Below are 17,326 nucleotides of genomic sequence, written 5' to 3'. Positions count from 1 at the left end.
ACACATAAATAGTTAACTAAGGGTCTGAATTTTTTGAATATGCATGTCAAGAGAATATATTAATATAATTTCTTAAATTATAAGCTTGTAAATAGTGATAGACGCAAATTGAAAAAAATGCACCTTTATTTCCAAATAAAATATCGACGCCATAAATTGTGATAGGGACATAATTTAAATGGTGTAATAACTGGGACAAATGGGCAAATAAAATACATAGGTTTTAATTAAGTTAGCATGTATTAATTTCAAGCTATAATGGCCAAAAACTGAGAAATAATGATTTTTTTTCATTTCTTTCTTAATCATCCTGTTAAAATGGATTTAGAATAAAATAATTCTTAGCAAAATGTACCACCCAAAGAAAGCCTAATTAGTGGCGGAAAAAACAGATATAGAACACTTCATTGTGATAAGTAGTGATAAAGTTATTGGCAAATGAATGGGAGGTGAAAGTTGCTTGGATGCATAAAGTGAGCAACACTGTGGGCTAAAGTGGTTAAGTGAAAATAAAATATACTCTGTACAGTGCTGTGGAAGATTATGGTGCTATATAAATACTAAATAATAATTAATACTAAAAAAAATGAGGTAAATTACTGAACATTACATTTTTCCCAAACAGGTCTTCGTGGATTGAAGCCTTTGTAGCTTGATCATTTTTTTTACATTTGGTAAGTTTCAGTTGTTCACTGATAACAAAGTTCAGAAGCTTTCTATAGCAGAAGTATTGTCATGTAATCCTGCTGTAAGAATAGAGGCTGTTCATCCTCATGCCAGCTGATGACATTTTAACAACGTTAACAGCTTTTATCCAGAATTAAATTCTCTGCAACACTTGACAAAATCCATTTGATATCAAACTATTAGTGTTAAATATCTCTTTGCGACAACTTATCCGTACTTCCCGACTGTTAAAATTTTGGTTAGATCTTTTAGGCTTACTGCAGGTAGTAAAAGAATTCTAATGAACGCGGTGCTCTTTGAAGCATGCTTTCATTGGATCAGTGGAAGAGCTTACACAGCCACATTTTAGCAGCATCACCTGGGTTTAGGATGAAGAAAATCATTCTAAACCCAGGTGATGCCTGGTGAAATACTTAAAAAAAACCTGTTCTCCGTTTATCTGAATATTGCACCAATCAATGTATATAAGGCTTATAGAATTACTGCTTTAGGCAGACTGATGGTTTTACAACCCCAGAGAGCCAGGTGAATTCATTCTCAGTGGGACATTGTGAGAGCATGTCTTTATGACAGTATGCGTGCAAGACCTTTATCACAGAATATGGATTTTACTGTGTTTCCCCACATGCAAATTCACACCGGATAACACAGCCTTTTGAAATTAATAGGCTGCCAATCGATTAATTTTGCCATGCACAGTGGAAATGGGCCCTTACAGCTTCCCTATTCTTTTATTCTGTATTTATAAAGCACTGACATCTACCGTAGAGCTTTTACAGAGTAAATAGTCCAATGTCCACCATAGTCTAAAGGTGGCCATGCACTATGCAATCTGACTGTACAATCAATCACCAATCTAAGCACTTTTATATAGTACTAGATCTTAGAACAATAACGGGTGTAAGGCCTTGCCCGCTACGCCCCTTACAACCCCCTCCGCCAGCACCACTGCAACATCGCCTGTACAGTCAGCGTGCATGTGCACAGCCGCTACATGTACATACACGGCCGCTCCACATTTATGCCCACACAACGGCCGCGGCGCACACGCATGCCGCAGTGCATTCACATGCCCGCCCCCTGCACCCGTCCTCCTGCACTGTCTAAAGTCCGCCCATGTGCTGTGCATGCACGCTGGCCTAAACGCACGGACACAAGGACACAGGAGGATGCAGGGACACAGGCAGATTATTATCCTATATAATAATGAGCCTGTGTCGTTGCATCCAGCAGTTATGCAGCGTTCCTGTGTCCCTGTTATTTTGTTACTGCGCATGTGCGCAGTAACGGATAGCTGGGGGGACCAGGAAGCGAGGTAGGTGGATGGGCAGTTGCGTGCGTGCGGTGGGCATGTGCGGCGGGTGCAATGAGCATGCGCAATAACTGGCGGTGGTGGTAAAAAAAAGACCTAGAGCCTGTTTTTAAACAGGCTTGGGTCTACTAGTATAGGATAAGAGACTATCTGAAGAATACAGTAATTCAGCCTAACAGGTGAAACTAATATATGTATTAGACTCATTACAAGCAAAGCAAGATATTTCAAGCCTTTATTTGTTATAATTTTGGTGATTATGGCTTACAGTTTATGAAGACCCCAAAATCAAAATCTTAGACCATTAGAATAGTGTGCAAATGTTCATCTAGGCCCAAACTGTCAGATTCTCATCAGCTAATTAATCCAAAACACCTGCCAAGGGTTCCGATTTCCTATAATAGTTTCACCTATTAAGTTGAGTTACTGAAATAAATTGACTTTTGCACGATATTCTAATTTTTGGAGTTCCACACCTGTATCTAAGTCACAGTGAAAACTTAGGTGAAAAAGTGAATTGCATAAGGGCTTTTAAACCACCAGCAAGCAAGACAAATACTCAAAATAATTTTGACAGTACTTTTTCACAACTTTTGGTAACTTTTCCATTGTAAAATGCTAAAAAGTTATTTTAAAGAGAAAATAAAATGGGCTCATTTGCAATTAACTTTCTTTCCTCAGTTTCCTCCTAGGCGATATTTTTCAAAATTGTCAAAATGCCTGTTAAACCACCAGCATATAAGAAAATACTCAAAATACTTTTGAGAGCTCGTTTTCACCTACTTTTTGGAAATGTTTCAGTTGCAAAGTGCTGAAAAGTTACTTTAAATAAAAGATGAAAAAGGATCTCCTAGGACAGTGATCTGCAAACTTGGCTCTCCAGCTGTTAAGGAACTACAAGTCCCACAATGCATTTGCCTTTATGAATCATGACTGTGGCTGTCAGACTCCTGCAATGCATCGTGGGACTTGTAGTTCCTTAACAGCTGGAGAGCCAAGTTTGCCTATCACTGTCCTAGGAGAAAAAGTAAATTGCATATGGGCCCTTTCTGTGCAGCAGGAACCCGCTGCATTTCACATCTAGTAGGCGATTGCTACCTGCTCAAACATACAGTACATGCAGAGGACAGGCAACACCCTGCTGCTCATACAGAGCAACTGCAACTCTCTTCAAGTGCCTGTCAGATCCGCAGGTGCAGCTGACATGATGTCATAATGCACTGCTGGTAACTGTATCTGAAAACGAGGCCTAAATGCAGGTTTCAACATGAACTCAGATTCATTTAATCTTCCTTTTTAATGTATCTAGGAAAATTGTTTTATGCCTGTACTGAATTTAAACTATATCCCAGGCAGGGCACTATCTGCACCGAGTTTGCAAAACCGGGACAAGGTCCTCCAGCACCCAAGGCTGAGACACCAAAGTGCGCCCCCATCCCGCCCACCCCAGCCATCACACACTGATTGCTATTAGACTAAGAGGCGCCCCAGGGCCTCCAACCCCCCCCCAACACCTTAATCACTAGTTATCTGGCTTGCAGTCACTGCCATGTATCCCCTTTTCTTATTTCTCTCTGCTTCAAACACAATAGGGGAATGATAGCTGAGTGAGTTGTGCACCCCCTCCTACACTGCGCCCTGAGGCTGGAGCCTCTCTTGCCTCTGCCTCGGCCCGGCCCTGCGAGTTTGCATGCCCCCACCCATGTCTGTGTGGGTTTCCCCCAATTACTCCAGTTTCCTCCCACACCCCAAAAACATACAGATTAATGAATTGGCTTCCACCTAATTTGGCCCTAGACTACAATACATACACTATACATACACGACACATGACTAGCATAGGGATTAGATTGCGAGCCCCTCTGAGGGACAGTTAGTAACAAGATAATATACTCTGTACAGTGCGTCGGAAGACATTTTCGCTATATATATATATATATATATATATATATATATATATATATATATATATATATATATATGAAAATAAATTGCTTACTTGTATTATTGAAAAAAATAACTTTTTTTTTAGCTGAACTGCTTAAAAAAAAAAACCTTGATGGTATTTGTCCATGGCAATAATTACTTACCACTTCCAGCGTATATAAGCTGCATGTTTTCAAATTCCAGGGAAGTGTAAGTTGGGTCTAACACGTCACTGTAGTTGGCCATCTCCATATCCATTACTGAACTGGAAAGTTTCATTGCCAGTAATGAAACCCAGAGACTCAAAAAACTCCAGCAATGTACTCAGCTATAATACATTTGTTAGAGAGATATTTCTCTGAAACAAAATCTGTGCAAAAGGTGGAGCCATAGAAATGCTTCTGCGTGCTACTTTCTACCTTCACCTCCTTTTTTTATGGTTCTTTGAGGTAATTCTTCTGATAGTCTTGGAATGCTCAGCGGAATATTCTTATCATAATGTTGTTTGTCATTTTTTTTTCTTCTTAGTAGGCGAGCTTAAAGGATACCCTGTAGTGACACATCTGTGTTCAGCCTAATAAATGTATACTTATCTCAAGTTTATTGTGCACACTGTAAAACTCAACATGTTTACACAAAACCTTTGTAATCTACAGACATCATGTGGAATTTCCTTTGCGCCTCCAAAAAGGGAAAAATATATGCTTAAACGTTTTAGAGTTCATCTATTATCTTCATACAGGGACCCTCAAGGTATACCTGAGCTGAAGCTCAGGTACAAAATGAGATACTTACCTAAAGAGAGGGATGCTTCAGGATCCTATTGAGGCTTCCCTCCGTGCTCTGAGGTCCCCAGTCACTGAGGCCCCCGGAAGATTAGCAATAAGACATTTTCACTAATCATATCGGGGCCGGGCAGCTCCTCTTTGTGCATCGTGGCTACACAGTAGTTGGGAGAGCCCGCCAGCATATGCGCAGTAAGCCAGAGTCGCGGGCTCCATTTTACTGCGCATGAGTGGGTGGGCTTACGCGGCTACTGCACGGACATGCTGCATGAAGAGGAACTGCACGGCCCCGATGTGGAGGGGGGCCTGTGCTCAGCAACGGGGGCAATTGGACCACTAAGGGAAGCCTTAATAGGGTCCTGAGGTTTCCCTCTCTTCAAATCACTATCTTATTTTGAACTCGAGCTTCGATTCGGGATTGCTTTAACACTTGCCCTTGTGGAAAAGGCAAGCAATTTAATGTATGCACGATTCGGCATTTGCAATTTTTCAAGTCTTTTTCAGTTTAATTTTTGTGTGCTTTTTTGTGATTTTTGTTTGTATTTGTATGCAAATATTCATGGTACGATTTTTTCTGTGCATATCAGTGAAGTTCATTTACATGAAAAATACACCTTCGTAACCAAACAAGTGCATGTGATTCTTCATGTATCTGTTTTTTTTTTCCTGAGGTTGCACTAGCTAGTAGTATTGAAACATGAATCACACATCATACCCCCAAAATAGCAGACCTGCCATCTGAATGTTTAACACAGTTAAAGAGACCCAGAGACGAACTACCTACCAGTTTTATACATACCTGGGGCTTCCTCCAGCCCCATCAGCCTGGATCGCTCCCACGCTGCCGTCCTTCGCTGCCTCTGTCCGCCGGTACCGGGTCCCTTCTTTTCGGCCAGGCGACGCAAGCGCAGTGCGCTCCCTCCGTACTGCGCAGGCGCATGTGTACAGAGACGTAGGGAGCCCCTGTGCATGCTGAAAACTGGTCGCAACCGGCGGAAGTGACAGGACCCGGTACCAGCGATAGAGTAGCGGAGGACGGCGGCATGGGAGCGATCCAGGCTTATGGGGCTGGAGGAAGCCCCAGGTATGTATGAAATATTTTCCTATTTTTAATATGCTTCGTCTCTGGTTCCCTTTAAAGAGAGTCTGAAGCCCAAAAAAATACCATTTATGTTAAGCAATAAGATCCTAGCTTAAGCGCCGCATTCCCGTGGCAGAACGATGTATTTATATCCCCGAAATCCCCAGGGCAAAATTTGGGACTCCTTCCAGGTAAAGGCAGAGCTTTGCGCAGTGGCTTTGCCTCTGCTCACGTTAATTTACGCCGATCTCCGCCTCTCCCCACCCCTCTTAGTCTTCTTTCATGGCAGAGATTGATGCAAGCAGAGGCAGAGCTACAGCGCAAAGCTCTGCCTCCCCCAGGCAGCAAAATCCAAGACCTGGAGAGTCGTGGAATTTTGCCCCAGGATTTTGGGGGTATAAATATCTTGTTCTGCTGAGGGCATGCAGTGTTTCAGCTAGGATCTTATTGCGTAACTAAATGGCCAGTAAAAATAAGTAATTTTTTTGGCTTCAGACTCTCTTTAAATCCCAAAACACAAAACTCATACGAAGGTGCAAAGATAATTAAATGTGATGCCATTGAATACCGTACATTACAAGCACATAACATGCACAGTAAATTCGACAAGATATTTTGTGCTCTGATAGCTGCTCACCATCTCCACCAAGGTGCTGTGAAGCTTAGAACATCAGCAACAGCTTAACCCACCTATATAGGCTCCAGAAGGTATGCATGAGTTCTGCTGAAGTGCACAGAGCGAACACTGACTTGCTATAGCATCTTTTAAATATATTAGATTTTGGAATTTCTCCCGCCTCCTTTTATATCTTTTTACCATATGTCTTCTTCTTGGTATTGTGTCACTTTGCTCTACTCATAAAAACAGAAAACCGAGAGCCCAATATGGTGAAGTATGTTTTGGAAGAAGGGAGATAATATGTAACGTAAGTATTTATACTCACAAACCAGGGTTACCGCATAGGCAACCACTGAAGAAGCAGGTGGGGAGATTAGACCTGTCTCCACTCAGGGTTAAGATGTCACTCTCTGTGGATAGAAGAAAAAGGAGGGTGTATCACCCTTCCACCAAGGGTGGATAACTTACTATGTAGAGGTGTACAGAGGCGCCAAAAGAGTAAAATACGCTAAAATCATCTAAAATAGTTCCGGAGGCGGTGGTGGACCAGACACTCCAAACAGACACGATGCTGTCGATATATTAAACGGAATTTATTCACATACTCCTAGTAGTAACTGGCAACGCGTTTCACGGGCACAATTCCGCTTCATCAGGCAATAAAACAACAGGAGTAACACACAGCTAGGGGTCCAGACTATGCTTGGCACCTCTGTCACAGAGGTGCCAAGCATAGTCTGGACCCCTAGCTGTGTGTTACTCCTTGTAACGATCGGTGAGCACAGAGAGTATCTGATTACCGGTGATCTGCAGTATCACTGGGAATACAGATATATACCAGATTATAAGTGATCTGCAGTCTCACCGATAATCCGATATACTAGCTAACCTCTGTTCACCTGAGTAGAGTGTAGTGTTTGGTGTAACAGTAACACTTTGAGGATTAGGCCTCAGTGCAGCAAGGAGTACTGCACAGATTCCTTCCGCAGACCTGAGCTCTCCAAGACGGGAGGAGTCAGACTGACAGTAGGAAGGATGTCTGGAAGTGACCCTCAGGAGGAAGGGTCGCTAACAGAGCGAGGAACCGCCTCTAACGGTAAGGTCGGTTCTCGAGGTCGGACAAGCCAGGTCGTACACACACAGACAGATAATGTACAAGATCAGGAGACAAAGGCGGAGTCTAAGTACAAGCAGGGTTCGGCAACGGGGTATCAGAAATATCAAGGTACAGAATCAGGAGGCTGAGGCGGAGTCTAGAAACGAGCCGGGGGTCAACAACAGAGTGTCAGAAATATCGAGGTACAAGATCAGAGTTCAGAAGGATAGTCAAGGCAGGCAAAGGTCATAACAGATAATCACAATCAAACTAGTACTTTAAGCTATCAACAGAATCTAGCTTAGTGTAGGATTACAGCTCCAGCTGGTCCCGGCACACTAACGGATCTGACTACGGATCTGGGTGCTCCCACGTATGTGATCGCACGCCAGACAAAGAGCAAGTGAACAACCAGCAGTATATATACTCTAGGACCTTTCCAGGACCTCCCTAATTGCTGGTCCAATGGGAGCAGTGGAATTTGTCAGCTGACCCGGCTGGTCAGCCGACTCCCTTCTAACTGCTATTCAAACTCTGCCTCTGTGCTCGCGCGCGTGTAAGTCTGAATCTTGGTGGACTATCAGTCCCAGCCACACCAGTACTGTCATGCAATGTATCTAGTGCGGGGGCCGCCTCTGATGCGGATTCCGCCGTTACCAATGCGGATTCCGCCGCACTGCCTATGCGGCATGCGGCGTTTTTTCCGCGTTGTGACGCCATGCTGGACGCGGAAACAGCCACCTCACTTCGAGAGACGGCGGCCTTTCCGCGTTTCCTTACACTCCTGTTGTTTTATTGCCTGATGAAGCGGGATTGTGCCCGTGAAACGCGTTGCCAGTTACTACTAGGAGTATGTGAATAAATTCTGTTTAATATATCGACAGCATCGTGTCTGTTTGGAGTGTCTGGTCCACCACCGCATCCCGAACGATTTTAGATGATTTTAGCGTATTTTACTCTTTTGGCGCCTCTGTACACCTCTACATATTTGCTCTACTCATGTCTTCTTTGAGTATTCATGCAGACTTTACTTTTATATGTGCTGTTTTCCTCATATGCATATCCTCTTCTTAAAAAGTAAAAACAAATAAAAAGACTTGTTTGGCCATTGGGATCAGATTTTCCTTTTTAGGAACCTATAGACTTTAGTTTTTTGTATTTTTGCGCTATAGGCTCCTGAGAGGAAAATAGCCAATGGTCCCAATGGCCCGACAATTGTTATTTTACTTTTTAAAAAGGGTATATAGATATAAAAAAAAACACTGTATAAAAAGAAAAGAAAAGTCTACATGAACACTCAAAGAAGACATGCATAGAGCAAACTGACACAACAACAGGACGAAGACTAATGATGGGAAGGAATGACAGGAAGATATGAAAGGGAGCAGGAAACATTTTACATTATATTTAAGAAGATGTTATAGCGAGTCATTCATTGTTTTGTAAACTTCAGCAGAACTCATGCATACCTTCTGGAGCCTTAGTTGTTCTGTTATATGGATGGATTAACCAAACCATTGCAGACAATCTAAAGGCCCATATCCACTTTTTTGCATGACATTTGATGTTTCTTGTGATATTGCACAATATCAATAAGCAAAAATTAGCTACACGATGTTCAACAATGTACGCCACCCACAGCGATCGTTCATTTTTGAATGAACAACATGTCTGATTGAGTCATTGAGGATCGCTCACTGGCAGATTTGGCCAGATGAATCGGGGAAACGATTGTTCGGTGAAAGAGATCCCCAATTCATCTGGTTGTATCTGCCCGTGGGTATTCAGATTAAGCCTCACAGCACCTTGGGGGAGGTGGTAAGCGGTATCCAGAGTGGTGACCAGAGCGCGGCTTATCCTGCCGGATTTACTGAGCGCATTATGCGCTAAAGCTTTACATGCTAACAAGTGACATTTCACATTATCAGTCACCTCGTCATCAGGTGAGCGGCTTAATGATAGTGTGAAGCACACTATCACATGTATTTAAACACAAAGAAGTGCTTCTTTTCTCCTCAATCCTCTTTTGTTTCTTTGATATCCTGACATGTGTTTGCCTTGCTGCACCTCCAAGTGCTACTACCACTGATATTGTTATACTAGAAGTCTTAACATCTCCAAATAAAGAAGTTTGTGAGATTGCTGCATCAAGTATCTACAGTAGACAAGATTTCCATGACTCACTGTGCACTCCACTAGTGTTGGGCGAACAGTGTTCGCCACTGTTCAGGGTTCTGCAGAACATCACCCTGTTCGGGTGATGTTCGAGTTCGGCCGAACACCTGGTGGTGTTCGGCCGAACTGTTCGCGTTCGTCCGAACGGCTCAATTCCTGGCCGAACCTGGCCGAACAGGGCCCCTGTTCGGCCGAACAGGGCCCTGTTCGGCCGAATACGGCCCCCCTATGGGGTCACAGGCATAAGGGGGGAGCATGCCCCGATCTCGGGGGGGGGTCGGAAATTCCCCCCACCCCCTCCGCTAGCGCTCCCCCCTCTGCCCGCTTCCCCATACAAAAGTTTAAGCAAAGTACCTGTAATAGTGGATGACCTGGCAGTGGCACTGTGGAGTGAGGAGGAGGAGTCCGGAGAGTGACGCGTTGAGGGAGGCCGGGCAGCGAGCGTGAGGTCAGAGAAAGGGCGGAAGTACCACAAGGGTACTACCGCTGAACCGCCCGCTGCCCGGCCTCCCTCAACGCGTCACTCTCCGGACTCCTCCTCCTCACTCCACAGTGCCACTGCCAGGCCATCCACTATTACAGGTACTTTGCTTAAACTTTTGTATGGGGAAGCGGGCAGAGGGGGGAGCGCTAGCGGAGGGGGTGGGGGGAATTTCCGACCCCCCCGCGATCGGGGCATGCTCCCCCCTTATGCCTGCGACCCCATAGGGCCCCCAAAAGCAGGATGTTCGGGAAGTTCGGGGTTCGGCCCGAACATGCCGAACATCTCGGCCATGTTCGGCGAACTTTCCCGAACCCGAACATCCAGGTGTTCGCCCATCACTACACTCCACTAGGTGATCTGCATTAAAATAACCTTGAAATCGTGTAATAATGTACAACAAAGTCAATCACTCCACCGGGTGCTTGATGTAACATGTGTGTCAAACTCTGCACTCTCACTACACACCCCTAATTCCAACAGATTAAAGCCACCTTAGAAAGCAGGTGGGTCTATCTCTGCAATTAATTATTCCAACCGTAACAAAGATGCTTGGAAACTTCTTAGGGCTCTTTCACACTAGTCCAAACTTTGCGCTAACCAAGAAAAAATTTTTAAATTTACTTTTCACATCCGATGCTGCATTTCAGTGAGTTGCGGTTCAACGCACCCGGTAGAGTTGAACCACCGGGAGCCGGCATTTTCCCATCGGGTTCAATTAATAGCTACCGCCGCTGATTGTGTTACACTGCAGCATACTGACGATACGCCGCAGGCCATTCAACACGTGCAGGAGAATGGCTCCTGCATGCGTTGTCTAATGTGAAAGAGTCCTTAATCTTTAATCCACAGATAATATTCCAAAGCACAAAAACCTTAAAATCATCTGGGGAAGATGGTTTAAACAGTTAGGGGTGTGTATTGAGAGTACAGAATTTGACACGTGTTGCACTCTGCACCCGGTGGAGTGAATGACTTTGTCTAATGTTGGGAATAAACCATGAGTTTTTTGGGCAGATAGATGGCTCGATGGATAATATTTGACAGGTCCGATATAATTTTGATTGTTTTTTTGATTGATTTTCTTATAGAAGTGAATGGAAAACAATCGGAATATCATTTGACCAGTAAATCTGCAGAAAAACCTCGATGTGTATTCCCAGCATTAAAGTATTACACCATGTCAAGTTTACCCAGTAGAATGCGCATTGGAATCTTTTTAAATATATATGCAGATGAAGAAGACATCTATCAGGAGAAGCAGCATACCAGCAAGGAGAGAGCTCCCCCACGGGTTCCAAGGGGTTGTCTATTTATTTTATTTATTTATTTACGTATTTATATAGCGCTGACATATTACGCAGTGCTGTAAAGAGTACATTGTCTTGTCACTAACTGTCCCTCAAAGAGGCTCACAATCTAGTCCCTACCATTGTCATATGTCTTTGTATGCATCATGTAGTGCAACTATCATAGTCTAGGGCCAATTTAGGGGGAAGCCAATTAACTTATCTGTATGTTTTTTTGGGATGTGGGAGGAAAGCACCGAGGAAACTCACGCAGACACGTGGAGAACATACAAACTCCTTGTAGATGTTGACCTGGCTGGGATTCGAACCAGGGACCTAGTGCTGCAAGGTGAGAGCGCTAACCCCTATGCCACTGTGCTGCAAGCGTTTCTTCTATTCCAGACACAGAAATGGGAGTACAGTTTTCAGAGTGGCTAGACTGGACAAAAATGCCTTTTATCGCATGCTGTTGTTTCAATCAGAAGTAGTACAGTATTGTATCATCAGGCACCTTTTCCTGTGGTTCTTCTAATCTGGTATATGTGATCATGTGTGCAAAATGCCCCAAATAATTTACATGACATAAACTGGACAAACTGTGTAAATGTATGAACACGCACAGATACACTATTACCAAATCTGATTTACCAATCCCTACACACTTTCGATCCCATGGACACAGCTTAAATGATCTTTTGTTTACTGCCCTGAATGGTGGCTCTTAAGGTAGCCATACACTGGTCGATTTGCCATCAGATTCGACCACCAGATAGATCTCTCTCTGATCGAATCTGATCAGAGAGGGATCGTATGGCTGCCTTTACTGTAAACAGATTGTGAACCGATTTCAGCCTGAAACCGTTCACAATCTGTGGTGGTGGTGCTGCCACCGCTCCCCCCGCCCGCATGGCCGCATACATTACCTGCTCCGCTGGTGCGACTCCAGTCCCCAGGTCTCCGCTGTCTTCTCCGCTCTGGTCTGGTCTCCAGGTCCAGCATGCTTCACCTCTTCCTGCCTGGCAGGAAGTTTAAACAGTAGAGCGCACTCTACTGTTTAAACTTCCTGCCGAGCTAGAAGAAGTGAAGCATGCTGGACCCGGAGACCAGACCAGAGCGGAGACGGAGCAGTGGTGACTGGGGTGAGTCGCGCCGGCGGAGCAGGTAATCTATTGCCACTCTATTGCGTCGGTCGTCGGGCACTCGAACGCCGCTAGCGACGCGCTCCCTACCCGCGGGCGATCGACGGTAATTTCCTGCACGGAGCGATCGACGGGATCGATCTATTTCGGGACGGAATAGATCGAAATTTAGCGTGTAGCGTGAACGATGTGACAGCAGATTCATTCCCAGTGATCGAATCTGCTGTCGATCGGCGGGGAATCGGCCTAGTGTATGGCCAGCTTTAATCACAGAAAGAAAGACTGATAGCAGAATCAACATTTATACATTGGTTCAAATTTGTAGATAGAGGTTTGAAGTATAGCAATTTCTTATACTATCATGAGAGAGATGGTATTTAATGCCATATTTTGTTCAGCCTAGACAAATATTGCATCCATTCTGCTTGAAGTTAACTTTTGAACTCAAAATGTACAAGCCCTGTGGCAGCTTGAGTCTCAGTTATGTGGGGAATGAGTAAACAAAGGGTCTTATCTATTTGTCATAAATCAGCTAACATCCTCCCAAGACCCTATTTGGATGTTCTGTCGCAATTAAGGCATCTTAATGACATTTATTTATGTTTGCAAAACAATATACCGGTATGTATCCCCTTTTCATGTTGCATGTATAGCTGTCTCACCTAACAGCTTGTCATCATACAGGAATTGAGTCTGAAGAAGGCTGATAAGCTGAAAACTTACTCTTATTCTTTTTATTTTAAGTCAGCCAATAAATGGTATCATCCTGATTAAAAACTGTTATGGTGGTTGATTGACAAAATATTTCTCTTGAATTGTGTATCCTCTGTCTCGTCTTTGCCTCTCTAAAAAAAAAAAGAATGCATAAATTCTTACGTTAAGGGACTTAGCATTTTGTATATGTATGTCATGGGAGTGTATTATTGTTATTTTTTGCAAATAAGGGCTTGTAATTATTGATAGAGTACATTGAGAAAACCAAAAATGCAATATGAAAAAAATACACCATTATTTTCAAATAAAATATTGTCACCATATGTTGTTCTATGGACTTAATTTAAATGTGGTAAAAACCGAGATAAATGGCCAAATACAATGTGTGGGTTTTATCTACAGTGGCACATTTTATTTTAAAAACTGTAATGGCTAAAAACTGAGGATTAATGATTTTTGTTTCTATTTTTTATTATTATTATTCCCAATAAAATGCATCTAAAATAAAATGATTCTTAGCAAAATATAATACCCAAAGAAAGCTCAATTTGTGACAAAAAAGGTATCATTTAGGTGTGATAAGTAGTGATAAAGTTACTGGTGAATGAATGGGAGGAGCGCTGAAGTGTTAAAATTGCTCTAGTCCATAAGGGTTAAATCCCCTTAGTGGTGAAGTGTAAAGCAATGTTACTTTCCTACATTTTATTTTTAGCATTTTTTATTAGCTTCTTGGGTACATTTTATACAGACAAGGTGAAAACCAGTTAAGAACATTATTTTGTGAAACAAGCCCATGTTAACTAGCCTTGACTAACACTTGATACTACTACTAACTATTCGTTTGATTTGGTTACATATTCCTTTTGGGAAGAGGACATAGCGAGCTTTCACCTTCCTTGACCTGCTGAGGAATTACAACAAATTCTAATTGACACAGTATCTGGAAGCCAGAGCTATTACATTTAATTAATAATTAATATGCTCATTTGGCTTACTGTGTCGCTTCTGTACTAAGGATGCCCTATTCTATTTCTCAGCTCCTGTTCTCTCACCTCCTGTCTTCCCTACATTAGGATCTTGAGTTCCCAATTCTCCGCCTTTTGTTTGTGCCTTCATGTCATCCTGTTTCCTCCTGTTATGAGGAAAATGGGAAATGGGACTTCCATCTCTTTGTGCTCACCTACCTATAATGCATATAAATTCAGAGAAGATCATCATAACCTCAACTCCTGTCTCTACTGTCTCTGGATAATATTTGAGATAATATTCTGAACTTTCATTTTAACCACTTCCTGTTTTTGGACGTGACTCTGAGATTCTAATTTGTCTCCATAAAGATTTCAGGATGTGAGAGTCATGTCCTGCACCTAATCCCGCTACTGCACGCTCGTGTGCATGCGCGCACACGCTCCTACATATGCACGCCCCTGTTGTTACCAAGCATGCACATATCTGCACCAGTTTAAAAGTGAATGATTACTCTATATAGCAGCAATCATCATTTATTGAAAGTTTTTTTAAAAAGTTTAAAGTGACAGTGTCCCATTAATAATAAAGTGATTTTTCCCCTTGTTGTTAACTTTTAACCCCTAGCTAACTAATTAGCCTCTTGTGTCAACTATGCTTGGCCTAAGATTTATAGACACCTACAATAGCTTCCACCTGTAGCAGTCGGATGTGATCGCTAGGGCGATGGTTTGAGGTCCTAACGCAGTATAGATGCATTGCTATGCTGATGCCTAGCATTGTCTGTACAGCATTGAGGTCTGTAAACTGTGCTCCATAGCAATCGCATCCAGTCACCACAGGCGCACAGGTTGGTGATAATGGTGTGCTACATGCCCAACTAGTGATGAAATGTGGTATGTATGCTATCATTTTAATAAGGATGAGCCAAATAATGTATTTTGATCATCTGCCTATGACGCCTTTGCTCCAGTTCGCATTAAACGGTCTACACCACTTCACCATGCACAGTGGTTTGACAGCTCACTAAAGGACCTAAAGAAAGAAGTGCGCAGACTAGAAAGGAAGTGTCGAAAATCTCAGAATTCAGAAGATAAACACACCCTTGTCTCTCACCTGGAAAGATACCAAAATGCGATCACCAAGAAAAAATCCTCCTACCTATCACAGGAGATCGCAAAGGCCGCCAACAGACCAGCCCAACTATTCCGCACAGTTGATAGACTATGTAACCCATCCTGCCTAAAGCCTACTATAACTCCCTCAAAGGAGCTATGTGAGAAATTTGCTTGCTACTTTGCTGACAAAGTATCCTCTATTCGGTCTCTCATTCAGTCCACAGCACCCAAGACTCATGCAACTCCTGGAAATAGCTGCAAAAACAACCTAACACCCTGGACTGACTTCAAAGTATTAGTGAGGAAGAGATCTCAGACATCCTCCGTCGCCTCCGCCAGACAACCTGCAAACTGGACCCTGGACCAACTAAACATATGCTGAAATGCCCTGACCTGCTTGGTCTAGCATTTCACAAAATAGTAGTAAATTGCTCTCTGCAAGCAGGGAGGTTTCCTACCTATTTAAAAGAAGGAATCATCAAGCTCCTTCTTAAAAAACCTTCCATGAATCCAGATGCAATGAGCAGCTACAGACCTGTCTCCAACTTCCCCTTCTTAGGTAAAGTTATTGAAAAGGCTGTCTATATGCTACTTGAAACCAGGCTGTCATTAAACAACATCCTGGACCCTCTACAATCTGGCTTTAAGAAACACCACAGCTGTGAAACAGCCCTCATGCAAGTCCCCAACGATCTGCTCATGGCAAGGGACAGAGGGGAATGTTCCATCCTAATCCTGTTGGATCTCTCAGCGGCTTTTGATACAGTTGACCATGAAATCCTGCTTAACAGACTGCAGGAGTACTGTGGCATCAGTAGATCAGTCCTCCGGTAGTTCAGATCATTCCTGACTGACAGAACACAGAGAATATCCCTAGGACCTATAATGCCCAAACTTGCACCTCTACAATTCGGAGTGCCACAAGGATCAATCCTATCCCCTCTGCTGTTTGCAATCTACATGTTGCCACTCGGTACACTTATCCAACGACATGGCCTGATGTACCACTGCTACACCGATGACACACACAGCTATACCTGTCCTTCAAACCTAGTGGAACTACTCCAAAAATAAACTCTTGCTTAGCTGAGCTACAAGCATGGATGAATGATAACTGGTTGAAACTGATTGCTGACAAAACTGAGGTCCTCTTTGTCCAAAGCCAGTGCTCGCCATCAAAACAGCTCTACTCTAAAGCAACACCAATCAGGATTGGGAATTCAGACATAAACAGCTCCAACCTTGTGCGCAGCCTTGGCGTACTAATCGATGGGGATTTGAGTTTCAGAAACCAAATTTCATCTGTAGTTAAATCTTCCTACTTTCATCTGAAGAACATTGCAAAGATTAAACATCTGATTCCCCAGAGGATCTTCCAACCCTAGTTCACGCCTTCATCACATCACGGCTGGATTACTGCAATGCCCTTTATGCTGGCCTCCCCAAAAAGGACCTGTGTTGCCTGCAATTAGTGCAGAATGCTGCTGCCAGATTGCTAACAAACCAGCCTCGCCACTGTCACATTACACCGATCCTTCGCTCACTGCACTGGCTACCAGTAGAATGGAGAATACTCTTCAAGATTGGACTGCTGACATTCAAATCCCTGCACAATCTGGGCCCTGGATACATGAAGGACTTGCTGAAGCTGCACCACACCTCTCACAACCTCAGATCAGCAAGTTCTATAAACATGGTCACTCCCAGAGTGCACCTCAAAAAATCTGGAGATAGAGCCTTCTGTCATGCTGCCCCTACTCTTTGGAACTCCCTGCCACACCCAGTAAAGACAGCACCATCCCTGGAGCTATTCAAATCCAGACTGAAAAAGCCACCTGTTTAGCCTAGCGTTTCCGGACTTATAAAATTCTTCCTCTGTACCACGATGGTCTGAGCCATGCTTATGCGCTTTTGAGTCCTATGGGAGAAAAGCGCTCT

The 17,326-nt window shown here is 43.4% G+C and overlaps 1 protein-coding gene across 2 annotated transcripts in view; it reads right to left on the bottom strand.

Moving 5' to 3' along the window:
* Positions 1-17,326, bottom strand: part of HNF4G (hepatocyte nuclear factor 4 gamma) — a 166,562-nt gene that overhangs the window by 62,526 nt on the left and 86,710 nt on the right. Inside the window, exon 1 of one of the 2 annotated variants that reach the window (XM_068234832.1) lies at positions 4,090-4,204. The exons of the other annotated variant lie outside the window; for it this stretch is intronic. Within the exon in view, the coding sequence (XP_068090933.1) occupies positions 4,090-4,204 (115 nt within the window). Of the gene's footprint in view, positions 1-4,089; positions 4,205-17,326 lie in introns of those variants that run through there. 2 annotated transcript variants of the gene reach the window in all.

The sequence above is a fragment of the Hyperolius riggenbachi genome, chromosome 5 (genome assembly GCF_040937935.1).
Source record: "Hyperolius riggenbachi isolate aHypRig1 chromosome 5, aHypRig1.pri, whole genome shotgun sequence".
NCBI lineage: Eukaryota > Metazoa > Chordata > Amphibia > Anura > Hyperoliidae > Hyperolius > Hyperolius riggenbachi.
Note: the sequence above shows the minus strand (reverse complement) of the source record. Positions and strands in the feature narration are given on the sequence as shown.